We start from the raw sequence: 26,777 nt of genomic DNA, 5'->3' as shown, positions 1-26,777 counted from the left end.
AGTTTCCTGTGGTGCCCTTTTTTTTTTTTTTTTGCCTGAAAAAAATAGGCAAGGTGGGTAGCTTCCATTAAAGCAGTGGTTTTCAAATTTTGATGCACATTAGGATTCCTTGAGGCACTTTAAACAGTACATGTGCCCAGGCTGCATCCCAGACCAATTAAATCAGAACCTCTGATAGTGGGTCCCAGGCATCAGTATTTTGTAAAACTGATTCCAAAGAGGAGCCTAGTTTGAGAACCAGTGCGTTGTGATCTTTACTTAATGTTAATTCCTTCACATGAATTTCTCAAGTAGTTAAGTCCTAAAATGCTATTATTCCATGTTGCTGATTTAAGGATATCTGTGTAGTTTCTATTAACATTCTCTTTAGAACATTGAAACTTGCTGGGACCAAGGGCCACTACACCTTTCTTCTTTATAACCAGAACCACAGTGTTCATCAAGAAGTGATGTCGAATCAGCCTTACCTCATTGTGGTTCTTGGAGAACACAGGACCTTAGATGAAGTAAGGGGTAAACTTGCACACAGCAGTAGGTCATGTGTGTAAATGTGTGTTAAGATTACTCTTGGAGCTCACAATGATTTCTGATTCTGAATAGATTGTTGTGTTGGAGGAGTGCCACTGTCTCTCTGAGACAAGGAGAGACATGCATTCCCTAGTTCCTCTGGAAGTTAAAAATACTTGCCATTGTTACGTTTAATTTCTGAACTCTCTGATGCTTACAAAGGTGTCTATCATATGACAGTGGATATTTGTTTTAAAAAAATCAATTCTTTTAACTTTGAACTTGGAGGAACTGAAGCTATCTCAAGGGGTTGAAACCTCAGAGAAATAATTATTTCTTTATGTAATCTGGATTTTACCACAATCCAAACTGTGCCAATTTGGGATAATGGACAGCGTGCCTGTTTATTGGGGTTTGTGTGTGTGCGTATGTGTGTGAGAGAGAGAAGGAGTGAGAATGAGGAAAGAGAATGTGAATGAGAATTATCTGGAACTGAAGCATAGCGAAGCACATAGTAGAAGTCACACAGGAACAGTGTTCTGGTTAGAGCCGCTTGGTCCTTTGGCCTTGGTCAAGCAGGAACCTCTGCTCCTCGGTTTTCTCACCTGAAAAATTGTAATACCTGCCTCTTAGGATTATTTTGAAGTTTAAATGAAATAGTTTATAAAGCACTTAGGATGGTGCTTAGCACATTCCCACTACTATTTAGGTGTTTATTAGAGCACAGTAACAACTTGTCCCACTAAGAATATTTTAAAACTGTAAGATTCACGTGATGCATTATTCCATAAAGACTGTTAATGAAGATGCTTTAACATTCCTAAATTACCTTTCCTTTGCCTGGTCAGAAAGTTCTTTCCAACCTAAATTCCTTACACTGTGCTGCTACTGAGTCTCATGTGAAAATGCTTGTCCCCTGAGACACCCCCTAGTTCTGTCCTCATGGACCTGAAATGCAGTGTATTCCCTCTCTGGCCTTAATTCCTATGTTCTTACTTTGCAGTTGACTCCTCGGCTCCACTAATCTGAACCCACCCCAGTTTTTTCCATGCTGTTAAGCAGAGATGTGCTTGAGGCTGGTTACCATACTGTGGGCAGATGACCTCATAGTTTCTGATGCCATCTTTCAATTTATATAACTCAGCCATGAGCGTGCTTTTTAAAAATAATGGCCCTAAATTGCTGACATTTTGTCATCTGCCCAGACTCCTCAATCTTTCTGTGTTCCCTGGATTGAATGGGATCAGCTGGAGCAAGATGCCTCTGTGCGGTCCTGCATTGGCCGCGCTTGGCGAGTGACCTGCAGTAGGGCTGTATGTTCCCTGGGATAACATGGGTAATGATTATAGCGACAATGCTGCTATTGTGTCCAGAGGTTTGGGGCTGTAATTTCATAATGAAATTGAAAAACACGAGATTAAAAACCTGAGTCTAGCACAGTAATTATATTTAAGTATCACAAATCATCTCCCTGTGTTTAGTTAGGTGTTTGAGATTTGGCCTCTCTTTGTGGAGTGCGGTCACGTTGTTTCATACGTCTGCAAAATGGAAGGCTTCTAATTTATGGCCAAAATGTGGAAATTGGTTTCTGTTAATGGGAAGGTGACGAGAATGGCATTAAATTTGAAGGAGCTTGTTTGCTTCATTGACCAGAGTCAAGAAGGGAGGTTGTAGAACAGCTGCCAAGGTAAAGGTATGTTTGGGTCTTTTCATGGTTTAATTCCCAGATTCTCAGATGTGACTACAGGCATTCTCTTTAGAACTGACATAGACTGGCCTGGGAAGTTCTGTGGGCTTCCAGAATGCAGTGCAGTTGCAGGGGTATAAACGCCTCTCCTGAGACTGAGTGTCTGGTAAGGATGAAAGACAGCCTCCAGCTTGTTCCTCACAGGTAGGTAGGTGTGGCTCCGGCTGTACCTGGCCTGCTCACTGCTGGGGAACTTACCTACATCCGCAGGCGCACTAGTCTGACTGAGCCCTGGTGGGATGGGAGGTGGGAAAGGTGTAAGTGGTGGTGGCTGGCAGGCGTTCCTGGGTGGTGAAGAATGGGGAGTTAGTTAGGCTCAGGGCTGTTCCTTAATATGAAGTTAGAGGGGAAGGAGATTTAAGACTAATATCTCCTTCTCCTTGATTTCTAGGAAACGGCAGATATAAAATGATCATAGAAGGAAGTTGTGAAAGGGATAATTATTATTGTCAGTCATCTGCTGATTATCTTCTATGAGCCATGCACTTTTTGTTACCATCTTTAAACTTTACAGCAGACACTGCTATAAGGGCATCCTGTCCCTATTATACCTCCCACTGCCACATAATTTCTGTTGATGCAGGCACTGCAGATTATCTCTGCTTCCCCAAACCTTTCCTTTCAGATTCTCTTCGATTCGACAAGGCCATGTACCTGGAGGATCTAAACTGCTTTGGGCCGGTGTTTGTTGATGACAAGTGTACAAGTGTGGTCTGCCCGTCACCAGCATTGAAATTACTTGGGGAGCTTGCTGTACCTCCCAGGCTTCATCAACATGCCCTACCCAGAGACATTCTGGGTCAATTGGTTTGTGGGGAGAGGGTTTGAGGTCTAGGAATGTGGATTTTGAACAGCCACCCTGGGGATTCTTATTTACAATAAATCTTGAGAATCATTGCCTTAGGGCTCTCTCCCCCAGGAGCAGGGCTGTTGCAAAGGATGTGCTAAGTTGAAATTTGCTCTGTGGTGTGTGGGCCTGTTGCTTAGTCTCCAGCTTAAGCTCCTTGTGTTCGGTGGAAGGGCCTGGTTTGATTGGTTCCATTTGCTCTGGAAGGGCTGAGCTTCTCTGCAACTTTACCCACCTCCAAAGACTTCAAATAGAGAGGAGGAAGGCCTGCCAGGGAAGAGGGCCTATCTCCAGCAGTAAACTTGTCACTATCTAGGACCTACGGTCGTTTCTGTTTCCGCTGGAAACTCACTGAATGTTCTAGCAGTATTTGTATTTTTGATGGAGTATTTAAAAACTCGCTCAGTAGTGTCCGACTCTTTGTGACCCGTGGACTTGTAACCTGCCAGGCTGCTCTTGTCCATAGGATTTTCCAGGCAAGAATACTGGAGTGGGTTGCTATTTCTTCTCCAGAGGATCTTCCCAACCCAGGGGTCAAACCTGAGTCTCCTGTGTCTCTTGCATTGCAGGCAGAGTCTTCACTCACTGAACCATCGGGTGAGCCCTATATAAAAACAGCATTTCAATTAAATTGAGCAAACGTTTATTGAGTAGTTGCTGATGCTGAAGTGTTGTTCCAAGGGGGAATGGCATACATAAATTAAACAGTTGCCAGCCTTCATCCAAGGGACTGTGCTCTAATGCTCTCATCAGTCCTGACACAGAACTGTGGCAAAATAACCTGTGACCTACCATAAGATGGGGCTTCTGAAGAGAAGAGTCACCACAAAGCACTCTGGGAACGTTAGGGTGGAGACAGTTCATTCCAGCTAGGCAGAGGCTTCTTTGAGGGAAATAGCCCAGTAGTGCATGGACAGAGGAGCCTGGTGGGCTGCAGTCCATGGGGTCACTAAGAGTCGGACATGACGGAGCGACTTCACTTTCACTTTTCACTTTCATGCATTGGAGGAGGAAATGGCAACCCACTCCAGTGTTCTTGCCTGGAGAATCCCAGGGATGGCGGGGCCTGGTGGGCTGCCGTCTATGGGGTTGCACAGAGTCAGACACGACTGAAGCGACTTAGCAGCAGCAGCAGCAGCAGCAGCAGCAGTGTTTCTCAACCTTGTCTACATTTTAGAATCACCTGGGGGAATTTTTTTTTTTTTTAATCTTAATATTGAAGCCATACCCCAAGCAGTCAAATCAGAATTTCTGGAGTTTGATCACGGGCATCAGTTTTTTTTTTTTTTTAAGGCTCCCTATGTGATTTGCCTGGGCAGCCACAAGACTGAGAGCCACTGATACAGAAAGACAGATACGCTGTGATTGGGATGAAGGATAGGCAGAGATGGAAAGGTATTCTGAGGATGAAGAAAGACCTAGCCAGAGGCAGCAGAGTGAAAGCTCCAGTTGGAGAATGCTGCTCAGTGGGGTGTGACTGGAGTGCAGGACTCCTGGAGTGAGTGAGGAGGGAAAATTATTATGCTAATTAGGTGGGATTGGATTAAAGTGTTGTGCCAAGGAATTGGGAGATGGTGTGTTTTTGCGCTGTTTGGACCCCACTCTCACCTCACATTAACATGGAGATGAGCCTCGAAAGCTTGTTGCTGCCCAAGGTACTGGCCGGTCAGAGCGGGGGATAGGACACATGCTCGTTAGTTCCTACTGCAAGGCTCTTTGCCTTAGACCATCCTTCTCAAGCTTGTGCCACCTTTAGCGTTTTCTCTTGGCATCTGTTCTTTGCCAGTTTTCTTTTATAAAAGCAAACTGAAGGTAACTTGGGATCAGTGTGGTAGGAAGGTATTGAGGTTAGGCAGGAACACAGCAGTAGTTTTCCTCTTTTTTACTGGGCCCCTGTGAGGATGATGTGGGAGAATTGCAGGGCATACTAGGGGCAGATGTTTGCGAGGAAAAGTATGTATGTTTCCATGTTCTTGCAGCTGCATCCATTTTGTGCCTGATTCCATGGAGGCCTGGTACTTATCTGCTTATTGCTGTTTCCGGGAAGTTAATTTGCAGGTGCTATAAATATGCATGGTTCATATACTTCATTTATTCTTTCTCCCTTGAAGCCTCTCCTCTTTATTAGGCACTTTGCATTTGTCTGTTCGGTGCTTGTACTTTTTATGTCACTATTTCGATAGTAATGTTACAGGTAAAGCCACTCAATTATCTCCGGCTCTTTCTGTGCTTTGGGCAAGTCCATTTGTGAAGCCCAGGGGGAGGTCCACGGTTCCAGGTTTTGTTTCTTGTTACATGTAGAAAAACCAGGAGCGTTTAGGAGAGAACTTGTTTTCTTCCATTAATAGTGTGGAGGCTGAGCATTCACAAAACAAAAATCTAAAATAGTTCATAAAATAATGCTCTCCATATATCCACCTTTCCATTCATCTGTTGACACACTTGTTCCTCCCAACTATCACCTGTCCATTTAGAGAAGGTTGTACAATATAGTCATTCAGAATACCGAGACTCTGTAACCAATCTGCTTGATTTGAAATGGTGACTTTTCTACTTGTTTAATTCCATTTTCTTTCAGTTTTATTTATTAAATTTGCTTTTATTGATTTATTTATTTGGCTGTGCCAGGTCTTAGTTGGAACATGTGGAATCTAATTCCCTGACCAGGGATTGAACACAGGCCTCTGCATTGGGAGCACAGAGCCTTAGCCACTGGACCACCAGGGAAGTCCCTCTTTCTTCTTTAAAATGGACATAGTAATAGTAATAGTCTCACAGATTTGTGATGATTAAGGGATTAATGTATGTAAATTGCTTAGAAAGTACCTGGACCTAGGGAGGTTGTATGTTTGCTGTGCTGTTATTATTATGTTTGCTACTATTAATCATTACATATAACATATATCAGCAGATAAATTTGGTATATTGGCTTCCAGTTTTGTGACTGTAGAATTTATATATAGAAAAAAAAATTTGGAAAGGGAGTTTTGGCTAGATCATGAAGGGCCTTTATTGCAGGTTAGGCTTCCCAGGTGGCACAGTGATAAAGAATCTGCCTGCAACACAGGATACTCGGGTTTGATTCCTGGGTCGGGAAGATCCCCTGGAGATGGAAATGGCTGCCCACTCCAGTATTCTTGCCCCCAAAATTCCATAGACAGAGGAGTATGGAGGGCTATAGTCCATGGGGTCACAAAGAGTTGGACACGACTGAGCGTCCGAGCATGTGTGCAGATAGTGAGAAAGCCTTCTGGTTTTGATCTTGGTAATAGATGTCCATCAGAAAGTTATTCTTGCACCTTTGTTCACAATAAATCATTTGCAGAATCAGAACAATTAGGGGGCGATTTTAATGGTCCAAGGTACAGTGAAACAAGGAAATGAATGAAAGTAGTGACAACAGAAATTGATACTTACATTTGGACACTAAAGATTCTTTCTATGGTTAGATTCTGCTTGGCTTGAGAAGGCGAGATGGGCAGTTAATTTGGAGACACAGTTTTGGTGAATTGGTGCTCTCCCTCACCATCCTTGATGAGACGGGAGATTGCTGTGAAGGTCTCATTGCTGGTTATTGGAGGCAGAGTGGCTAGTGCTGTTCTGTTCTGTACTTTCACATGGCTCGTTATCAACAGGGCCCAGATAGCTCTTGAAGCAAGCCTGCCTATTCTCCTTTCCACCTAATTGCCGTGTGGAACTTGGGTTCATGCACAAAGTTATCTCGATTAAACAATACATTTGTAAATGGAGCTGTAAAAGTTCATATACTACTTTGAGAGGGCCCTTTCAGACGTTAACATTCAAGGCTGCTGTGGTTGGTCTGAGAACAGCTGTGGTGGATATTTTCCAGATTCCAGGGTGTGACACCTTCGGTTTTCTGTCCCTATTCATGTCTTGTCTCCTTCCACAATCAATAGACAGTGAAGTGAAAAGATGTAACCTAACTGAAGATAGACGGAGTGGACCAGAAGTTGAAAATAGGGAAGAGACTGCACTGTTCTGCAGTCTGTCCCAGAATCAAACATTTTTGTGGCGTGATCTGGGAGAAGAAAAACATTTATGGCCAGACCTCACTAAATTGAACAATTGTGGGGATGGTGCAGACAGATTTGTGGGGTAGTTGGAAAGAAATGCAGTTCTATTATTTTTAGTTATAGACTGGTAACCTGAGCAAGGCAATGAGTTATTGCCTAAGTGCTTTGTGTGTGTGTGTGTGGGGCGGGGGGGTTGGCCTTACTGTATAATTAGGAATATCAGTTATTAATATTAAATATCTTTGATTATTTTCCTCTCTTTGACGGTCTGTATGATCTCTTTTATGCTCTCATTTGCCCATAAAAGACTCTTTACATTAGCAATAAAACTTCCCTCAGCCTAACTTCAGTCCAGATTGCTCTAAAAATTTGAAGTAACTAGGGTACTTCTGAATGTGGAAGGTTTTTATTGAGAAGATGCAACAGAATCAGTACAACAGATACGAGTTCATTTACTCCCTCTTTGCACTTTGTGTTTTTTTTTTCTTTTAACTTTATTTTCATTTTTGGCTGTACTGGGTCTTTGTTGCTTTGCAAGGGCCTTCTCAAGTTGCAGTGAGCAGGGGCCTCCGTTCTTTTGTTGCGGTGTGTGGGCCTCTCGTTGAGACGGCTTCTCATGTTGTGAGGCTCTAGGTGTGCAGGCTTCAATAGCTGCAGCGCAGGGGTTCCATAGTTGCAGCTCCTGGGCTCTGGAGTGCGGACTCAGTAGCTCTGTGGCCTGTGGGATCTTCCCAGGCCAGGGGTTGAACTCCATGTTCCCTGCATTGGCAGGTGGATTCTTATTGCTGTGCCACCAGGGAAGTCTTTATTTTCTACTTTGAATGAGGGAATGGTTAAGTTTGAAGTTGTAGGATACTGCTGTCTCACCTCCACCCCCTAGAAAGTAATCTTGTAGGGGAGATGTTCTGGGACCTAGGGATGGTTTTGAGTGGTAGGTGGGGAGGAGTATTGCCCAGAGCCCAGGTGTCGCTGCCTTCTTGTGTAGAACTTAGTGGTTCTCAAACTGTCATGTGCCTGAGGATCATCTCCCCTCTGTCTCCCCAAGGGATGGGGTCAGGCTCTATGGATCTTGAGGAGTTGCTCTCTGGCAGAGACTAGGTTTACAAATCCCTATAGTCAAAGCTGTAGTTTTTCCAGTAGTCATGTACAGATGTGAGAGTTGGACTGTAAAGAAGGCTGAGCACTGAAGAATTGATGCTTCTGAATCGTGGTGTTGGAAAAAAACCCTTGAGAGTCCCTTGGACAACAAGGAGATTTACCTATAGGAAATCAACTCTGAATATTCACTGCAAGGACAGACGCTGAAGCTTCAATACTTTGACTACCTGATGGGAAGAGTAGACTCATTGGAAAAGACCCTGATGCTGGGAAAGATTGAAGGCATGAGGAAAAGGGGATGATAAAGGATGAGATGGTTGGATGGCATCACTGACTCGATGGACATGAGTTTGAGCAAACTCCAGGAAATGGTGAAGGACGGAAAAGCCCGGGCTGCCGCAGTCCATGGGGTTGCAAAGAGTTGGACATGACTGAGGGACTGAGCAATCCAAACCTGGCCTGCTCTGCTCCCCTAGTGCCCACTCAGCATTCCTGGGCTGGTAAGAAGGCAGAGGTTTCTTCAGCAGAGACGTGAAGCTCTTGCACCCACCCACCCCCTTTTTTTTGTCCTTTTAAATTCACACTAAAGAGAATTTTAGATACGCAACAAAGCAGGAAGGAAGACTGACCTTGCCTATCTCCATAGTCTCAGGGAGATAAAGGAAGTGCCTGCATTTGGAGGCAGCTGGGGATTTGTGGTGTTCCAGAAGACCTCAGCTCTCAAATGGGCTCTTGGCAGCCTCACTGATAATCACAGTCTGATCGCTACTGGGCTTCCTTATTTAAGATGCTCTTAAATTCTCTCTTCTAACAGTATAAGGTTATGTCTTCACCAGCTCCTCAAATTTTAAAAAAAGAAACAGAAGGAGGCAAAACAAATCCCAGAACATTTTCCTCTCCTCTTTCTAAAGGTTACAAACATAAATCATATTTGAGAACAATGAATGGAACTTATTTTTTATCTTCAGAAAGCTGGGCCTCTGGGCATCTTAAAAAGTCTATTTATTTTAGAAAGGAAGGAAACTGGTAAGGCGGAAGGGCTATGCTCCTGGGATCAGGAGACTTGGCTTTGCCACCAGCTGCCCGGGGCTCCTCAGTCAGAACCAGACTCCACTTTGAGCCACTTTCTCTCTCTCTAAAATGTGGGAGCCCTGAAGCTATTGCAGTGATAATGTCTTACGACTCTAATGATGGGCTCAATGCCTGCATCGTAGACTTTTTGAGATTTTGTTGCCCTATTTCCAATTTGTGAGGTATGGCACGTACCATCCATCTTTGCCGCACTCATGGTGTCTTTTCACTAACGTTTCATAGAGTTGTGGTGTGCTAGTGCTGGGGGGACCCTACGAGAACAGGTGGTTCACCCTGTGTTCGTTTTACACATGAGACCGCATGGAGACCCCTACTCACTTTACATAAGTTTGAGGCATCATTTGGGGCCTTTTCCCCTTAGGGTTTGCCTTTCTCTTCAGTGTTTTTTAAAACATTGTGTTGCCCCCTCACCAGAGTGTTGTCTTTCAATTCCATATTCCTTTTGTTTCCCCTGTGACACTGGAGTATTCAGTTGGTTTTGGGCAAAAGTGTTCCTGTGGCCTCCAGTGTTTTAAAAACTATGCATTCCTTGTGAGAAGAATTTGATCATATGATGCTAATATATTTACACACTTCACAGACACATTTAAGCAAAGAGTCGGACATGACTGAGTGACTAACACATCATCTATAACCTTATGTTTGAAAGGACATTTCAGTATCTGATTATTGAGCGCGTACACTCAAGAAACATTCAAATAACATCAGAGTCAGATAAACATGTAACAGGAAATTTGTTTCTAACTATTCGCTCCAGGTCAGCCTGCTCCCAGCTGCCTTTGGATGTCAGGGTTATCTGTTCCTGTGTCAGCTTTGGGAATGCTCCTCCACAAAGTTCTGTGTAGCAAGACTGCAGGCCATTGAGAAAATGTGATGATTAAGATTCAGCAACTAGACTGGATGAATAGAAATCTGGGTAGCAATTGAGCTGGTGGGAGTGGGTAAGCCATAGTTATATCCGGGGTCACCAGATACATTCCTGGTGTAGAATTCCAAAGTGGCCCTTCCTCTTGGAGTCTCCTCCCACCCTGGGATTTGGCCAGTTCTCCTTGGCCAGATTTGGTCAGCCACACTGCTGGGGTGAGGTTGTGAAGCTACCTCTGCCCACATATTCTGGTTTGGTATTTTAAAAAATGCTCACTTCTCCACCAGCCTCGGTTCAGTCTTTTTAGTCTCTCCAGCAGTAAGTGTGCCAGAGGTCAGGAGTTCTGGCAGTGTGATTCAGCTCTGCTCCCCTGATAGCAGCTAGCACAGGCCTCAGGGCATAGAGCCTCCTAAGGTGAACTGACTCAGGTATCAGTGATTCAGAAGGCCCCACATGGTGGAGTCTCTGCCCACTTCCTCAGCCGTAAACAGACTCGTAGCTCTCCTGGCACTTCTCTGCTGTCTTCCTGGAAAGGGCTCTGGTTTTGTTTCGGAGCCTTCTCATTTCTTTTTAAGTATTTATTTATTGATTTGGCTCTGTCGAGCCTTAGTTGCAGCATGTGGGGCCTTGAATGCATCACATGGGGTATTTCCTTGCAGCGCACGGACTCTCCAGGTGTGGCACACGGGCTCTGAAGCACGCAGGCTCAGCAGCTGTGGCATGTGGGCTTAGTTGCTTCCTGTCCCCTGCATTGCAAGGCAGATTCTTAAGCACTGGACCTCCAGGGAAGTTTTTTCCCATTTGTTTCTTTTCCCTCTGTCTGAAGGATCAGTACTTCCACCCGCCTCATCTTTTTGCTTGGCTGACTCCTACTTATCTTTTAGATGAATAGTTATAATTGACACTTTTTTTGGTCTTCCTAAACTAGGATAGGTATCTCTGCTGTGTGCTTCTGTGGTCCCCTCACTTCCTTTAAATCAACTTTTATCATAGTTTTCAATTCTTATTTACTAACTGTTATTCCCCGGACTAGAGTCTGCTCTGCCAGGACAAGGATTCTAGTCTTCTTGCTCATCCTTGTTTCCTCATTGCTAAGCATAAGGCGTGGGACATGGTAGGTTATCAATCACCTTTCTTGACTGAATAAAGTAAGTACATAATAAAACAGTATACGTTAGTTAATGGGGTTCTTGGTGACGATATACGTGTCAGCTTCAGTGGCAGTAATTAACACTGCTAGGTTTTAAGTGCTTGGTTCTATGAGAAAGAATGATTGAAAGAAAGCAGAAGGGAAATGGAACTTACAACCAACAGCATTTATGTGTCTTTTGATGCCTGGTACTAGGCAAAACTTCCTGCAAATAAAGAAAAATACCTTGATGGACTTAATTTACATAGTATAAAATACAAAAAAATTAAAGACATTACTTTGCAATATGGTGTTTACTATGTACAATCTATTAAAAAAAAATCTCAGGTGTCAATACCAACATGCACTTACTCATTCGCTTAGCAGGCTTATTCTTTTTTAAAAAAAGCTTTTAATTTTGTATCCCCATGTGGCTCAGTGGTAAAGGATCCACCTGCCAAGCAGGAGACACGGGTTTGATCACTGGCTCGGTAATATCCCTTGGAAAAGAAAATGGCAACCTACTCCAGTATTCTTGCCTGGGAAATTGGTTGGACAGAGGAGCCTAGTGGGCTACAGTCCATGGGGTCACAAAAGAGTTGGATATGACTTAGCAACTAAACAACAAATAGCTGATTAACAATATCGTGATAGTTTTAGGTGGACAGCAAAGGTACTTAGTCATACATATACATGTATCCATTCTCCTCTAAGCTCCCTTCTCATCCAGGCTGTAGGTTTAGTCTTTGTGAATGTGCAGATACTGTTCTATATGCTTAGGAGCCAACAGTGAACAAAACATACGATATCTGACCCAAAGGAACATATGTTCTAGTGGTGGAGACAGTCAATAAAGAAAATAAATTATTAGAAGCTGGTAAGTTCCATGAGAAAAAGGAAAGGGGGAAAGGACATAAGAAGTATTATAGTGTGTGGTGGTGGTGGAGGATGCAATTTTAGATTCACTGGCCAAGAAAAGAGTCACTAAGACGGCCCTTGGGTAATGATCTGAAACGGGGCGAGGTAGTGATGTAGGCGGGCTTCCCTGGTGGCTCAGACAGTAAAGAATCCATCTGCACAGCAGGAGACCCAGGTTTGATCCCTGGGTCAGAAAGATCCCCTGGAGAAGGGAAGGGCTACCCACTCCAGTATTCTTGCCTGGGAAATCCCATGGACAGAGCAGTCTGGCGGGCTACAGTCCATGGGGTCGCAAAGAGTTGGGCACGACTGAGTGACTAACACTTTCACTTCTGTGAGCTGGGCAGGTATCTGAGAGACAGAATGGTGTGGAGACCACAGGGTAAGATAGAATGTTTTCACCATTATTCATGTTTATGAACCAGAACCAGCATGTTGGGGTCAAAGTGGACTGTTTATCAGAATCTGTAAGTGTTTCCTCTCTGGACAGCTGCCCTAGCTAAATCCTTAGCCTGAAAATGTACTTGGAGCATAAGTGGATTTATTTGTTCTTAAAAAGTTTGTTAGAAAGGCCCTACAGGAGCCTTTCTTTTCCCTCTTGTGGGTCAGAATTCTGCTTTGTTATCTGTGCTTACCCTTTGAGCTCTAGTCTGTGGCAGAACCACCTCTCTGAGATCTTGTATTCCTTGAGGGCAGGGCACATTTCTTGTTTAACTAGTTTACACAGGTCTTATCACACTGTCCCCTGCGTGGGGACCTGATAACTTATTTTGGCTGATAATGGAAGGGCTTTTCTGTCTACTTCTGTCCCCTTGATGGCTTCCTTATCTGTTCTCCTGTAGCACTGACTGTGAACTCATTTCATTACTTAATGAAATTTTATCTTTTATTATTGCTTATTTTTGCAGCTGTCTTATCGGTCCAACTAGAGGGAAACTTGCATTTTCTTTCTGAACTTTGGAGTGCTGGTTCGTAGTGGGTACGCTATGTATGCATCACTAGTTGCTGTTGGTCATAGTGCTTGTCCCTTTTGGGTGAGTGAACCAGCATCTTATTTTTCCAGTGTTTTATCTTTCTGGTTTACGGTCTATGTCTTGAGCTCAGTAATACTTAGGACTTGGCCTGGGTACACTACTGGAGAGCCCAGGGGAACAGTATAGTTATTAAGGGACAAATCCTTTGTGAATTTTTATCCGTAAATCTTCCAGTATAAGGGTTTTTGTACAGAACAGTAGTTTTCTGCAGATTGACAGTTCTTCAAGAATCCTCTGCTGACTGTTCATGACATACATGTAGTAAGTTAATTGTTCTTTTAATTTTATTGGCAATTTCTTTCTTGCTTGGTGGTCATTTCCTCAAAAATAGTTGCTCACTCCAAGACAATTACTATTAAAAAAAAAATTAGTGAAAGTGTTAGTCTCTCAATCGTGTCTGACTCTTTGTAATCCCCTGGACTGTAGCCCACCAGGCTTCTCTGTCCATGGAATTCCCTAGACAATACTGGAATAGGTAACGATTTCCTTCTCTAGTGGATCTTCCTGACCCAAGGATCGAACCTGAGTTTCCTACATTGCATACAGATTCTTCCATCTGACACAACAAATTAATTGTTCCTTAAAATTTCATTCACATTTTCTTTCTTGATGGTTATTGCCTCAAAAATTGTTGCTTACTCTAAGACAATTATTATAATTTCTAGTAAAAGAGAATGACAAAGCCAGGTTCAGCTGCGGGTGCTGGTCTGGGCAGTTTCTAGCTCCTCCTGCGTGGGCAATAATCAGATCTGTGTCTCAGCAGAATTATAAATGGCTGCATTTCACGGCTCTCCTTAGCTGCTTTGCTTGGAATACAGAGCTTGAAACTGCTGATGTACTGTGCACTGTTTTCTATTGGCAGTCCACTCTGAATGGCACCAACTGGAGATAACTCTTGAATAAATACTGCCACTTGTTACATGTGGTTCCTGGTCCCCTAGTAGAATGTGCATGTGACTTTGAGGGTGTCATCCAGGAGCCTCTGATGTCCGCCAGTATGTCTTCGCTCACTGGATATGCTTCCTTATAATGACTTTTTTGACTGCTTTTCTGAAAATCTTCTGTGTCCCAATCCATCTCTGTTTTTTCTGCTCATACACAAAAATCTATCTAGCGACTGATAGTTATGGAAAATAACAATGTGAAGGCTTGCAGTCAAAAAATAAATCCGTGTCTGCTCATGCACAGTCAGTGTCAGCTGTAAGATAGTTAAACTCAACATCTCACAGGTGTTCCTAGGGTCAAACACAGTGGCACACACTCTTCTCTTTGAGGTTGTTGCCTTTTTTTCAGAGCTGTTTAAATTTTGTTTTCCAGTGACATATTAAACAGGGAGATTGGGAAAGGCATGGGAGTTTTGCTGATGAATGTAGGAGACAAGCATAATGCGTGCACGGGGCACACACACACACACCCTATAGTTTACTCCTAGGTGGATTTTCGTAAGCCGTAGCGTGCTGTAGATGTCCTCTGTGGGGATTCAGAGCTTTCAGTCCTCATCCTGTGAAACTTCCCATACCTTTGATGTTGACTTAGAACTCATTTTTGACTTCTGCAGCCTGTCTGAAAATTGCCTAACTTGGTTCCTAGTGTGGCTCTGAAATGCAGAGTTTAGGGTGGATTTGAAGTGTCACTTTGGTCCTTACTTTTCTAAGGTCAGTGAAGTGTTGCCATGATAATGAAAGTATAATGCCCTTAATGAGTATTTAAATCATCATTCTCCTGAACTATTTATTAGGTTTATTCCTTGTTGAGAGCCAAAATGTAGGATCATGGGATCACAGTTACATGGATGGTGACAGACCTGGGTTGTTGTTAAGAACTGTGGAGATTTTGTCATCACGTTTCTCATGTCTTGAGTTGTAGCATCTCTGGGTTCCATCAGCTTCACCTGGGAGCTTGTCTGAAACACAGATTTGCAAGGTCCCGTCTTGATTTCCTGGGAGTGAGAGTGGGGGTGGGAGGAAGCCAGCAATCTGTGTCTGAATAAGCCCTTCCAAGTTTCTGATGCACATTCAAGTTTAAGAGTCAACACACAGGTGGGAGTTGCTTTTCTTGTAGTCTCTTGAGCTTGCGGCAGATGATATTTTAATTTTCATATGAGGGAGGACAGTTATGTCTTCTTTTAAATTCTTTCTTGATGCAACTGATTGTCAGATGCAGAATTCTGATGTGAGGAGGGGTTGTGAATACAACTCATATGGCAGTGTTTACAGCCTCAGCCCAGTGCCCTGTGGATTTAAGTAGCACCCTTGGTTACAGGTAGATAAATCTACAAGGATGTTGTGAGGTTACATGGCAAGACTTTCAAAACACACCAACTTTATGTTTGTGGCAAGTGCTTTGCACAGTATTGTCATTTTTGAAATCATCCTTCATCTCTGTCCCCTGCCCAGAAATTTCCTTGTGAGAATTATGTTTACTTTAGACAGAGAGAGCTGTGTTTACTTTAGACTACCATGATGGGGAATGGTCAGAAGGAAGGGACAAATACTACAAAAAAAGCACACTTTCTTTCCAGTAAGGACTTAAAGTTGCTTCCTATCTTGAGAGAGGCAAATGATTGTGGTAGGATGGAAGAGGAATAGAGTGCAATCGTAAGAAAATACCCAACCACATGCAGACAAGAAAATACATGGGGGAAAAGAATATGAAAAAGAAACAGTACAAATTCTTCTGGGTGATTTTTGCAAATCTTTGTAAAGATGGAACCAAGCAACCTAGTGAATCAGGTAGGGAATCATCCTAAAAATTGCAGTAGCAATGAATTCTTTTCTTTTGAGACAAGTATAGGAATCAGAGCCAACTTGTATTTCCCTTAGGAAATGTAGATGTGGTATCCCCAGTGAGCACTAAGTTAATATTGGATGATCGTATTTCAGCAACTGGGACAAAGATAGTTTTCTTTCTCCTGATTCTAACCAGTGTTTTTCATTAGCTTTACAACCACAGAAGAAAGATAAGAGTATGAAGATAAAATTTAAAATTGTGCTTTTTCTTAGAGTATTCATCTAAAGACTTGGTAGAAGGTGATGTTGGAATGGAATATGGCAGTAGCTTGTATTTGTTGCCTCCATCTATGCAGTATTATTCTAAGGCTTTAAAAGTATTGGACCATTACTCCTGACATGGTGTTGTGAGCCAGGTTCTGTTATCTTCATTTTAGTTGAGGAGAACGAGGCACAGAGTCAGAGGTTTGTTCACCTAGGATCCCACAGTTTCGTATGTGGGATTTAAGCCCAGGCAGATTCATTCAGAGCCCTTCCCTTTTACTCATCCATGGGCTTCTCTTTATGATTCTAAGTAAAGAATTGTCATGGATTAGCTTTTTACTATAGTAAAAGTGCTTGTTTATTAGAGCCCTCATTATATTTGGTCCCAGGAAGTCTTTGCCCTTAGACTTCATGTGGGTGTGTGTTTTGCATTTAACATGCAATCAGGAAATATTTGTTATGTATTATTATCATACCACTGAGTGTAGATTTTAGGCGGAGACTTAAAATATTTATAGCAAGTGGTGGCCTACTTGCTCTTATGATATTCAGTTCACTGGACCTCATGTGGCCTCCCTAAAGCTTAAATGGTATCGTGGTTGCACAGGAGTATCGTGGAAATGAGATGATGTAAGTGTAATGAGCTCAAATAAGATGAGCAGAGTCTTAATTTTTTTTTTAAGTTGTTTTCCTTCTTTTAACAAAGATCATACCACGTTGGAAATATCTGGATTATGTCCCTATGGGTATTTAATTATTTTTTTAATCATAAATCACCAAGATCAAGATTTAAAATGCTAATTTCTAAGTATGTTAGTTATGCATGGCTGGTATCAGATTACCTCAAAACTTACCTATTTAAAATGACAAACAGTTACTATCTCACAGTTTCTGTGGGTCACAAATTCCTGAGTGGTCCTTGCTCAGGTACTTTCATGAGATTGTGGTAGATGTTGGCTGGGACTGGCATCTCCTAAATGACTGGAGGACTCACTTTCAGAGAGTGCACTCACATGGCTTTTGGCAGGATCCCTCAGTTTCTCACCACATGGACTTCTTCAAAGTGACCTCTTGACATGACAGCTGATTTTCCCAGGGTGAATGATTGAAGACAGAGACAAATGACCTAATCTTGCAAGTCGTAACTGTCACTTCTGCCACATTGTATTAGTCAGAAGGGAGTCACCAAGTACAGCCTGCACTCCAGGGAATTAGGCTTTGCCTTGTGAAGGAAGGAGTATTAAAGAATTTGTGGACATATTTTAGCCATCACACTGGGTGTGACTCTGCCTACTAAATCAGACTCCCTGTGTATGATAATTTGCATTTTTAACAGACTCCCTCAAATGGTTTCTGTGCACACTTAAAGGACTACCAGGTAAGTATTACAGTAATATTTGTTGGGTGATTCAGTCTCGAAGTAAATGGATACACTTAGTTTCACTATTCAGGCTTATTTAAGAAGCCAGACTGTGTTTCACGTTAGTGTTCTAAATTTAGTATTCTAAATAATTAAAGTGTATGCTTAGGCACTAAGTCTGGTACTTAACTAGATAATATAGTTAACAACGTTTTCCCTTGGATTTTACTTTATCTGAATAGGTCTTTAGCTTTCATTCTGTCACTCAATGAGACAGATGAGCCCTCCTCTCATTTAGCCTGTGGTGTCTGAGCAGTTGCCTTCTGTGTATACACACAACCAGAGTAGGGACCATGCTGCTGCTGCTAAGTCGCTTCAGTCGTGTCCGCCTCTGTGCGACCCCAGAAACGGCAGCCCACCAGGCCCCCCCGTCCCTGGGATTCTCCAGGCAAGAACACTGGAGTGGGTTGCCATTTCCTTCTCCAGTGCATGAAAGTGAAAAGTGAAAGTGAAGTCGCTCAGTCGTGTCTGACTCTTAGCGACCCCATGGACTGCAGCCCACCAAGCTCCTCCGTCCATGGGATTTTCCAGGCAATAGTACTGGAGTGGGGTGCCATTGCCTTCTCTGGAGTAGGGACCATAGCTCACAGTTATAAAGAAATAGTATATGGCTGGGAAGGGCAAGGCAAAAGGGTGTCTTGGGGTTTCTGTTTCAGGATCCAGGCAGCTGAGCAAAATGTCTGATGATCCTTAATGGTTCCCTGACTTCTGCAGCTACATACTTCCTGTTAAGGAGAGAGAAGGGTACAAATCCAGGAAGTTGAGAGAACAGTCAGATGAGTTCCAGAGCCCCTCTAACTGCACTTCACTCCGTCTCAGATGTTAAAGGCTTTTAGTGGGCAACCAGGCCCCTTTCTCCATCATTTTCATACCTTCCCACCAGCATTACGTCTTCGTCCTCTGAATCCTTACCTATGAGGATCACAGCTGGTTATTTCAGAGTGGAGGATGCACGTCATAGAAATATGTGTGTGTGTGTGCGCGCAGGTGCACGCTCAGTCACTCATTTGTGTCAGACTCTTTGAGACTTCCACAGACTCCTCTGTCCGTGGGATTTTCCAGGCAAGAATACTGGAGTAGGTTGCCATTCCCTTCTCCAGGGGATCTTCCTGATCCAGGGATCTAACCCACGTCTCTTGCATCTCCTGCATTGGCAGGTGGATTGTTTACCACTTGTGCCACATAACTCCTCTTCAAATCTATAGACCCATCACCCATCTCCTTCCCTCCTGCCCCTAATGAAAGAAGGCAGATAAATACAGATGCTCAGAACCCTAGTCTCACGTTTTATCTGAAATTCCTCAATTGGTAGGAACTCACAGTTAGGGGATTAAGAACCCCAGAGAGGAAATAAACACAATGCGGCCCGTAAAGAGAGGCCTGTTCAGCATGAGCCCATTTGCACCCAGAGTCTGTGATCACACACTGGAACGGCCATATGATAGAGCTGACATGCCCCAATAGGTACAACAGATTGTTCTGCTTGTAACCAATCAATACCGCAATTAACAAATATTTATTGAACACCTAGGAAGCACCCTGGTTCACACAGCCCTCATCAGCTATTTGTTAGAGCAATGCAGAACCTCCTAACCCCTATGCCTGGCTTAAGGCTTACCCCTGCCCCAGTTAAATCAATTCTGTACATTGAAACCAGAGTGGATTTTCCTAAAATATACAAACTTGACCAGGTCATTGACCTATTTAAAGTGCTGTGGCACATGATCAGAATCCAGATAAAGCCCACTTTTCCTAGCACGACTTAAGAGGAGAGTCGCAGTCTGGATCCTGCCTGACTCTGCTTCCCCACTGCTGCTTCTCCAGTCCCCAGATACTCCCCATTCCACATGACCCCACTGTGCCCATCTCTGTGGTGCCGTGTAAGAGTGGATAAGGCAGTGGCCTTAGAGCTCAACTCGGTAGGCTTTGATTCTAGCCACAGCTCTTGTGACTTTCAACTTGTGTCATCTTGGACAAATTACAGTAGATGTTTCTGAGCCTTCAGATTCATTCTTCTTCTGCAGAAATACACTACTAGCCTCACAAGATTCTTGTGAAGATTAACTGTGATAATATTTAAAATGCTCAGTGCAGTGCCTGCCCCGTAATTAAGACTGAATAAATATTGCAGCTGCCGTTACCCACGGTGTACGGAAGGCCCCTGGCACATAGTAGCTGTTTAATAAAGGAGAGGCTTTTCCCTCCCCAGCTGTAGTCTTGTCTTTGATCATGAGATGCCCTAACTGGCATTCAGAGTCTGACAGAGATGGGAGTGGCAATGGTGAAGGTAGAGGTGCAGGTTTTTAAGAGACAGAGAGGAAAATGGTGGAGGATTTGAGGAATAGATATGAAAAGGATTATGTATTTCCAGGTGATTTTTCCTCCAGTAGAATATAACTAATAACATTCTTTGCAGGGCCGGGAAAGATGATAGTGGGCTGGGATTCAGAAGAAACTGACAACCTGGCCTTTGGTCAGTCACTATATTTTTGGCCTTTGTTAGATCATTTGTAAAATGGATTTGCCATTATAATTAACTCAGCTATTACGTTTAAAAGCTCTTTGAGGAGTACAGGTCATACTCTAAAATAAGCTGACAGTGTTATGCCACCAGTGCTACACAGCGTGTTTAGAAAATGTTCTTGAAAGCAACATTTACATATAATCAATACTGAAGCATGTATTTCCTCAACTTTCTAGAGATGGAAGTTGCCAGGTGATTAGAGTCATGCATCCTGGGAGTGTTTCTCATGCTTCTCCTCATACCTTGCATGTCTCTCTTTTCCAAAGATCTCAACTTTTGCAGTGGGAAGGATTGATTGAAACCTAGACCAGATAAGACTTGACCCAACACTCAGTTTTCCCACCTGTGATCTGGGGGTGATAATGGCCATGCTGTCTCATCATTGTGAAGTTTAAGAGGCATGCATGGATGGCTAGAGTGTGTCTGGGTATTTGAGACATGACAGTCTTTTCTCTTCTTACTTGGATGCCTGAAATGGTTCCTCATTGTCCCTGAATATCCCACTCCAAAATCTTCAGTTAAGAAGTGGACTCCAGAGACAGGCTGCATACGTTCCCTCTTCAGATCTTATTTGTACCTTATCACCTCTAAGTTGCCTCTACTTCCCAGCCCCCAAAGTAATTATCCTCCAGACTGAAAACTCTTCAGATAAGTTTTCAGTTTCTCACAGGCTTTCCCCTCTCCTGTGCCTTTGGCCTTGTGCTCCCACTAGGATACATCTCTCAGGCTTGTGGAACTGGAAGGTCCTGTTCACATTATGCCTTTTCCCAGAACCACCCCTCCCCACCAGGTGGGATCAGGCCTTCAATTTCCCTGTTCTTCCAATGCATGTTTTTTTACTTCTAGTATAGCTCTTATCACAGTCTGCCTTGTAGCATAGTCATTTTTGTGTGTTTCCTGGTCTGGATTCAGAGCCCCTGGAGGGCAAGGACTGTTGTTTTATTTTGTGTTGCTTTTTCCCACCCCCCTCAGTGCCTGATGTAATAGGGGTTTAGTAAATACTGCTTGAATCAATGCACAATTGGAATCGTCTCTCCTAGTCTTGTTTGCAATGCTGTAATACAGACCAGGTGAATGTAGAATTTTGGCTTAGTGGATTTAGTTCAGCATAGGAAGTGAGTTTTCCAAGAAGCAATACTAGCTTTGAAAACAGAAATTGCCTTTAATCTTGTGGAAAACACATGCCAGCCCTCCTCATAGTAGTCTCAATTACCGGAGAGCATTGCGTTACTGTAAAAACACAAATAAATAAACCCATGACAATACTGTGTTTGGGAGATAAAACCACATAAAAGCCATCTTTCCCCAACTCTTTGGCATGATAATTAGGGGTTTCTGGGAGGAAAAATAAAAAGACACAGGCAAAGAACAAGTGATATTATGTTTAAAAACACTTCTCGCAATTGTCAAGGTGGGAGTAGGGGGTTACATTTTCCATTCAGCAAAAATATTCTGGTTCCTCCCAGCTTATGCCAGACCTAATGCTGTGTTGATTGCATTGCATGATAAATTTGGGCACAAGGATTTCCAAGATGCCAGGCAGTACCTGGAGGGCAGAAAGTGTCATCCAAAAAGGAATGCTAGGGAATTTATTTCTGTCATACTTCACCTGAACATGACATATTCTTCCAAGTGCTGGTTCTCGGTTGACTCAAGCACGCCCTCAGCAAATCCTTTGTTGTGGGCTGCAGATTTGCACTGGATTTTGTTTACTGATGACTACTTGACTGTCTGCCTGGCTCATTTTTAACCCTTGGGCTCTGGATCCAGGTTCTTTTGAGAATTGAGAAGGAATGATTTTGTCAGGCACCGAGGGCTAAAACCACACTGAGCAGAACTTCTCATCAGCCACTTCTCATCACCACCATTGCCATCATCCTTCACCCATTGCAGTAGCCTCCCAGCTCTTAACCTCTGTCTCCCTGCAGAGTGTTCTTCACTCAGCAGCGAGAGTGGCTCTTTTAAAACGTACTTTGGATCACATCACTCCTCAGTTCAGAATCCTCCAGCTAGTCTTCCACTTCACTGAGAAATGCAGTTCAAAGATTGTACTTACTGTGGCCTCCAGAATACTGCATGCTCTGGAACCCGCTGTCTCCCACCTCATCTCCACTGTCCCCTTCATTGATCCTCTCTGACCCTTGAGCTTGTTGTTCTTGTTGTTCTTAAACCAAGCTATGCCTTCCCAACCTCAGAGTCTTTGCACTATTGTTCTTCTAGCCTGGAATATTCTGTACTCAGATGTATGTGTGGCTCACCCTTACTTCATTCAGCTCTGCTTATGTGTCACCTTGCCAGGGAGGTCCTGTTCACCTGTGTCCCCAGTGCTGAAACAATGCCTGGCATATAGCAAGGATATAGGAAGTCTTTGAAGTGTGAGTAAGCGTTGGCTAGCTATTCTAGCCAACTTGGAGAGAGAGTGTGGCCGAGAGGAACATTGACTGTGGAGTTAGATGTGAGAGCCTCACGGCTGGATTTGTCATCCTCTCCCCTCTGATAGATGTTCCTCCTTGAGAAGATTCTTTAACTTCTTTCAGCCTATGTTTCTCTATGTAAATGAGATTTTGCCTACTGCATGTGATCATTATGAAGAGTATGTCAGATAATGTTAGCAAAGTGCCTAGTGTTGTCTCCGGTGCACAGATTAGATGCTTTCTGACTATTAATTCTCATACACTCTGCTTCCTAGTTGTGGATGGTGGTTTAGCACTAAGTCATGTCCGACTCTTGTGACCCCATGGCTAATAGCCTGCCAGGCTCCTCTGTTCATGTGATTTTCCAGGCAAGATTACTGGAGTGGGTTGCCATTTCCTTTTCCAGGGGATTTCTCCAACCCTGGGATTAAAACCTGGGTTGTCTGCGTTGCAGGCAGATTCTTTTATCAACTGAGCCACCTGGGAAGCTGCCTATGTATAGGATAAGAGTAATGTTTGAAAATAGTTTGAATGTTTTCAGTAATTTTCAAGTATTCCTGCCTAATCATCAGATTTGGACATTTCTTAGACTTCAGGGTATTAGCTGGGGTGACCCTGTGGGCACATTGGGGGATTTTGGTCAACAGAAAAAGGGAGAAGTTAGCAACTGGGTGAGGGAAGGTTCACAGTCCTGCTTGTGGTTCAGTAGGGACTGCATTTATGAAAATGGCAGTTAGGTCCAGGGCACTTGAGACCTTGGACTGTGCCAGCAAGTGTGGTATTTCCATTTACATCCTCAGGGTAAGTACAATTTCACCATTATTCCATTGAGGCTCTCCTTGCCAAGAAAAACCCATTGTAAATTTCTGGTTTAAAGATTCTGCAGTTTTAGGGAGTCGTACTTTTTGTTGCTTTAACATTTTCTTGGCACCATAAATTTTAAGCCCCACTGGTCTACCTTGTAAATACTGTACAAATGTTGTGAAAAGCTGAACCACGTCATTTGTTTTTCCTCTGTTCCTTGTAGGAAATGGTGACGCTCCTGCCCCCACCCACTGCTTCCCCTGGGTTTCTGCTCAGGCAGTCTGGAGTGAGAAAGTGAGAGTGGGGAAGAAAGAAAGCCAGGGAAAGACGGGAGCTTCTTTCTGTGGACGGGTTGCGCCTGGCAGGAGACATGTGTCCTGGCAGGATGTCTGCATGACGTGGATCCATTGTGTGGGTCCCTCCTGCTGGACCAGTGGCCAGCTCCCAGCCAGGCCACCCGGGGGAGGGCCTCTGAAGCAGAGAGCCCTTCACAGTCTGGAGCCTCTTGCGCCCAGCCTCCTGAATAGGACTCCAAAGAATAGGAGCCGTGTTCCCTTTGTCACCTACAGCCCTGCTTTCCCATCTGCACAGTGGATGTGCACTTGGGGGCACAGTTGGCACTTGGAAGAGTCCGCAGGAACTTGTGTATGCGCAGTGTGTGCCCAGCGGCGTGGGGGGAGTGGGGCACACACTCTGGAGATGGCTGGGGGCCGGTCCTTGCAGAGAAGGGGCCGCCCTCTTTATGAGGCAGGGTTTGCCAAGAATGCGCTGCCCTTGAGAGTGTTGTGGCCAACAGGAAAAGCATTCATGGCATCTGAATGAACGGCAGCAGCGGTTCCTTTCTTCAGGAATAATAGGCATTCTTTTATGGAGCTAGCCCCTCTTTTAGAGACAGAGAGAGCAGCCCGTTATTTTTCAGTTAAAATTTATTTTTTTAAATGGTGATACCTCAGTTGCAAATTACCCTGGCTTTGCTATGAAAACATTTACAGCTAGTCTTCTGATAATGGTTTTAAGCTACCATCTCGTAGAATCTTCAGATAATATGCCAAAATGAGATAAGGCATCAAAGACTTCCATAGCCCATCTGTGTAGCTGATTGCCTTCAACTAGAAAATGGATATGTTTTCTGAAAGGGAATGGGTCTGTTTCCCTTACTGTGCATCTTGCGTGCAGTCTGACTTACCTCTTTTTATTGAAATTGGGAAGTTTTTTTTTTTCCCCCTATGGACTTGACAGTACATCCTTATCAGGAAGTTTGATGAGGGACAGAGTTGTCATGTTGAAAGGATCAAGTTGAAGCACCAATCTGAAAGTCATCTTTGGGATGATAGATCTTTTTATTGTAAGTAAACAAGATCAGGATAAGTAGATTTTAGTACTCTACTAAATGCTCTGCTGTTTGCATCTTTTACAGACTGCTTTCTGATCTTCTTTTTTTGTTTGTTTCTTTTAATGCTTAAATGAGGCTTGGGATAATGAACTGCACATTTCAGCAGTGCATATGTTCTACATATAGATGGTGAGAGACAACAGAGCCTTCCCTGACTATTTCTCACACTCTAAGAGGCCCCCATGAGGCCCCCATCAGTCAAGGACTTAGTGTTGGAGACAGTAATTTGTGTTTGGACTTGGGTGACTGTCAGTCTGAGTTTAGTCAAGAGAGGTCATGCTATCTGCCACACAGTCTTCTCGTGGGAAGACAGATCAGGCCTTTTGCCTCTGAAATCCGAGTACTACAGAGGATAGAAGTGATGTCTCGGTTTGGGACATCAGTTTCTGAGGATAGAAACTTGACTCTGGGCACAAGCTTTCTCCTTGGGAGGCAATTAACATAGAAGGAAAGATTTCTGACATCTGAAGGCGTTTATTTCCTGGTGATCTCTAAAAGGGAGGAAGGAAACACTTTTTGGTGATCCATGTTTCTCAGGCATGGTGCTGGGTACTTTACTATCCATTAGTTTATTTAATTTCCATTCTTTTCAGTGAAATTCAGGTCATTTCATCAGCTCTTGGAAATGAACATATCCAATCACATTCTGTCTTCCCGAGGCAGATTAGAAGAATATTAGCAGATTAAGTCACTTTGGGCTTTGTACTTTGCTTTTTGTGTTAAACTCATTTATTCTGGTTGAGATCAGAATCTGGGGTAGGGTGGAACTGAAATTTATGTGGAGTGACATTGGTTGAGTGCTAGAAATGAAGGCTGGCTTCACAGAAGTGACTTTCTCCACGTTGTTGCTGTGCTCTTACCTTCTGCCCACGGCATTCCCAGCTGCTGTCAACTGTGCCTTCTTGCTCCATCCTGTCTGGTATCAGAAGTCCCCTGGCAGTAGTCGAGGATTATTATAAAGGGCTCACTTTTGAGCCAGTTGACCGATAACTGTAGAGTGCATTATAATTTACCAAGAGCTTTCACTAATACATCCTCTTCCCATAAGAATTATAAGATAGGTTTTGTCGAGGGCCAGAGAAGTTATAAATCAGCCCCGGTCTCTTATCCAGTGACAGAGCCAAGATTCTAGTTGGATTATCTGTTGCCAAATCCACTGCTTCTGTATACTGCAGTTAGCTTCCTGCTCAGAGTATGTCACTCACTCACTCATTGATGCAGGACATGTTTGGTTCGCACGGACTTTGAAGCCAGACAGCTTTGTGACCTCGGGGAACTTCCCCTTGGACCTTCAGTTCCTTGATCAGTAAAATGATGAGTAACAGTGATAGACTCTATCTGGTAAGGTTATTTTGAAGTACTTAAAACAGGCTTTCATGAAGTGTTTCTAAATAGGAAGTACTCACTAGATGTTTGCTGTTTCATCACCACCACTACCACCACCACCACCACCATCACCATTGTCATCAGAGGCCCGTTATGATCAGTCACTGGAGAGATGGACTAGGATGCAACTGTGTTACTGAGAGTCACTAGTTCTGATGTGAGAAGCAAATATAAAAACACAGAACCAGCTTGTATGGTAAGTTGATAACTAAAATATGGGCAGAGTGCTGGGGAAGCATAGAGGAAGGAACGTTTATGCTTTTGTTGCCAAGAACCCAGCTCTCTAGCAGCTCATCCTTATAGCTTCCACCCCCACGCCCACCATTGGTAACATCCCTGTCTTACTCGTTTCTTACTGAAGGCTGTATTTAGTGTACCAGGTCTTATGGGTACTTTGCATGAGAAGAAGGAGAAATAGAATATGTCTGGCTAAACAGTCATCTGGAGAAACAAGACCCGTATTTAACAATTGGAGGACTGTTGAGGACAGCCTATTCCAGCACTCTGGTGTGCAGTGTTCGTGTGAGCGCCGCAGGAAATCAGATGTGAGTAAGTTCTTGTGGGTTGGTGAG

The 26,777-nt window shown here is 43.5% G+C and overlaps 1 protein-coding gene across 9 annotated transcripts in view; it reads left to right on the top strand.

Moving 5' to 3' along the window:
• The window catches only part of AUTS2 (activator of transcription and developmental regulator AUTS2), a 1,215,639-nt gene that overhangs the window by 185,203 nt on the left and 1,003,659 nt on the right, over nucleotides 1-26,777 (top strand). The window contains exons 1-2 of one of the 9 annotated variants that reach the window (XM_070779201.1): nucleotides 49-26,401; nucleotides 26,567-26,750. The exons of 7 other annotated variants lie outside the window; for them this stretch is intronic. In XM_070779201.1, the coding sequence (XP_070635302.1) occupies nucleotides 26,604-26,750 (147 nt within the window). In that variant the 5' untranslated portion in view covers nucleotides 49-26,401; nucleotides 26,567-26,603. Of the gene's footprint in view, nucleotides 1-48; nucleotides 26,751-26,777 lie in introns of those variants that run through there. One more of the 9 variants, XM_070779200.1, reaches the window with a different exon arrangement.

The sequence above is a fragment of the Bos indicus genome, chromosome 25 (genome assembly GCF_029378745.1).
Source record: "Bos indicus isolate NIAB-ARS_2022 breed Sahiwal x Tharparkar chromosome 25, NIAB-ARS_B.indTharparkar_mat_pri_1.0, whole genome shotgun sequence".
NCBI lineage: Eukaryota > Metazoa > Chordata > Mammalia > Artiodactyla > Bovidae > Bos > Bos indicus.
This window is presented reverse-complemented; position numbering and strand designations above follow the sequence as displayed.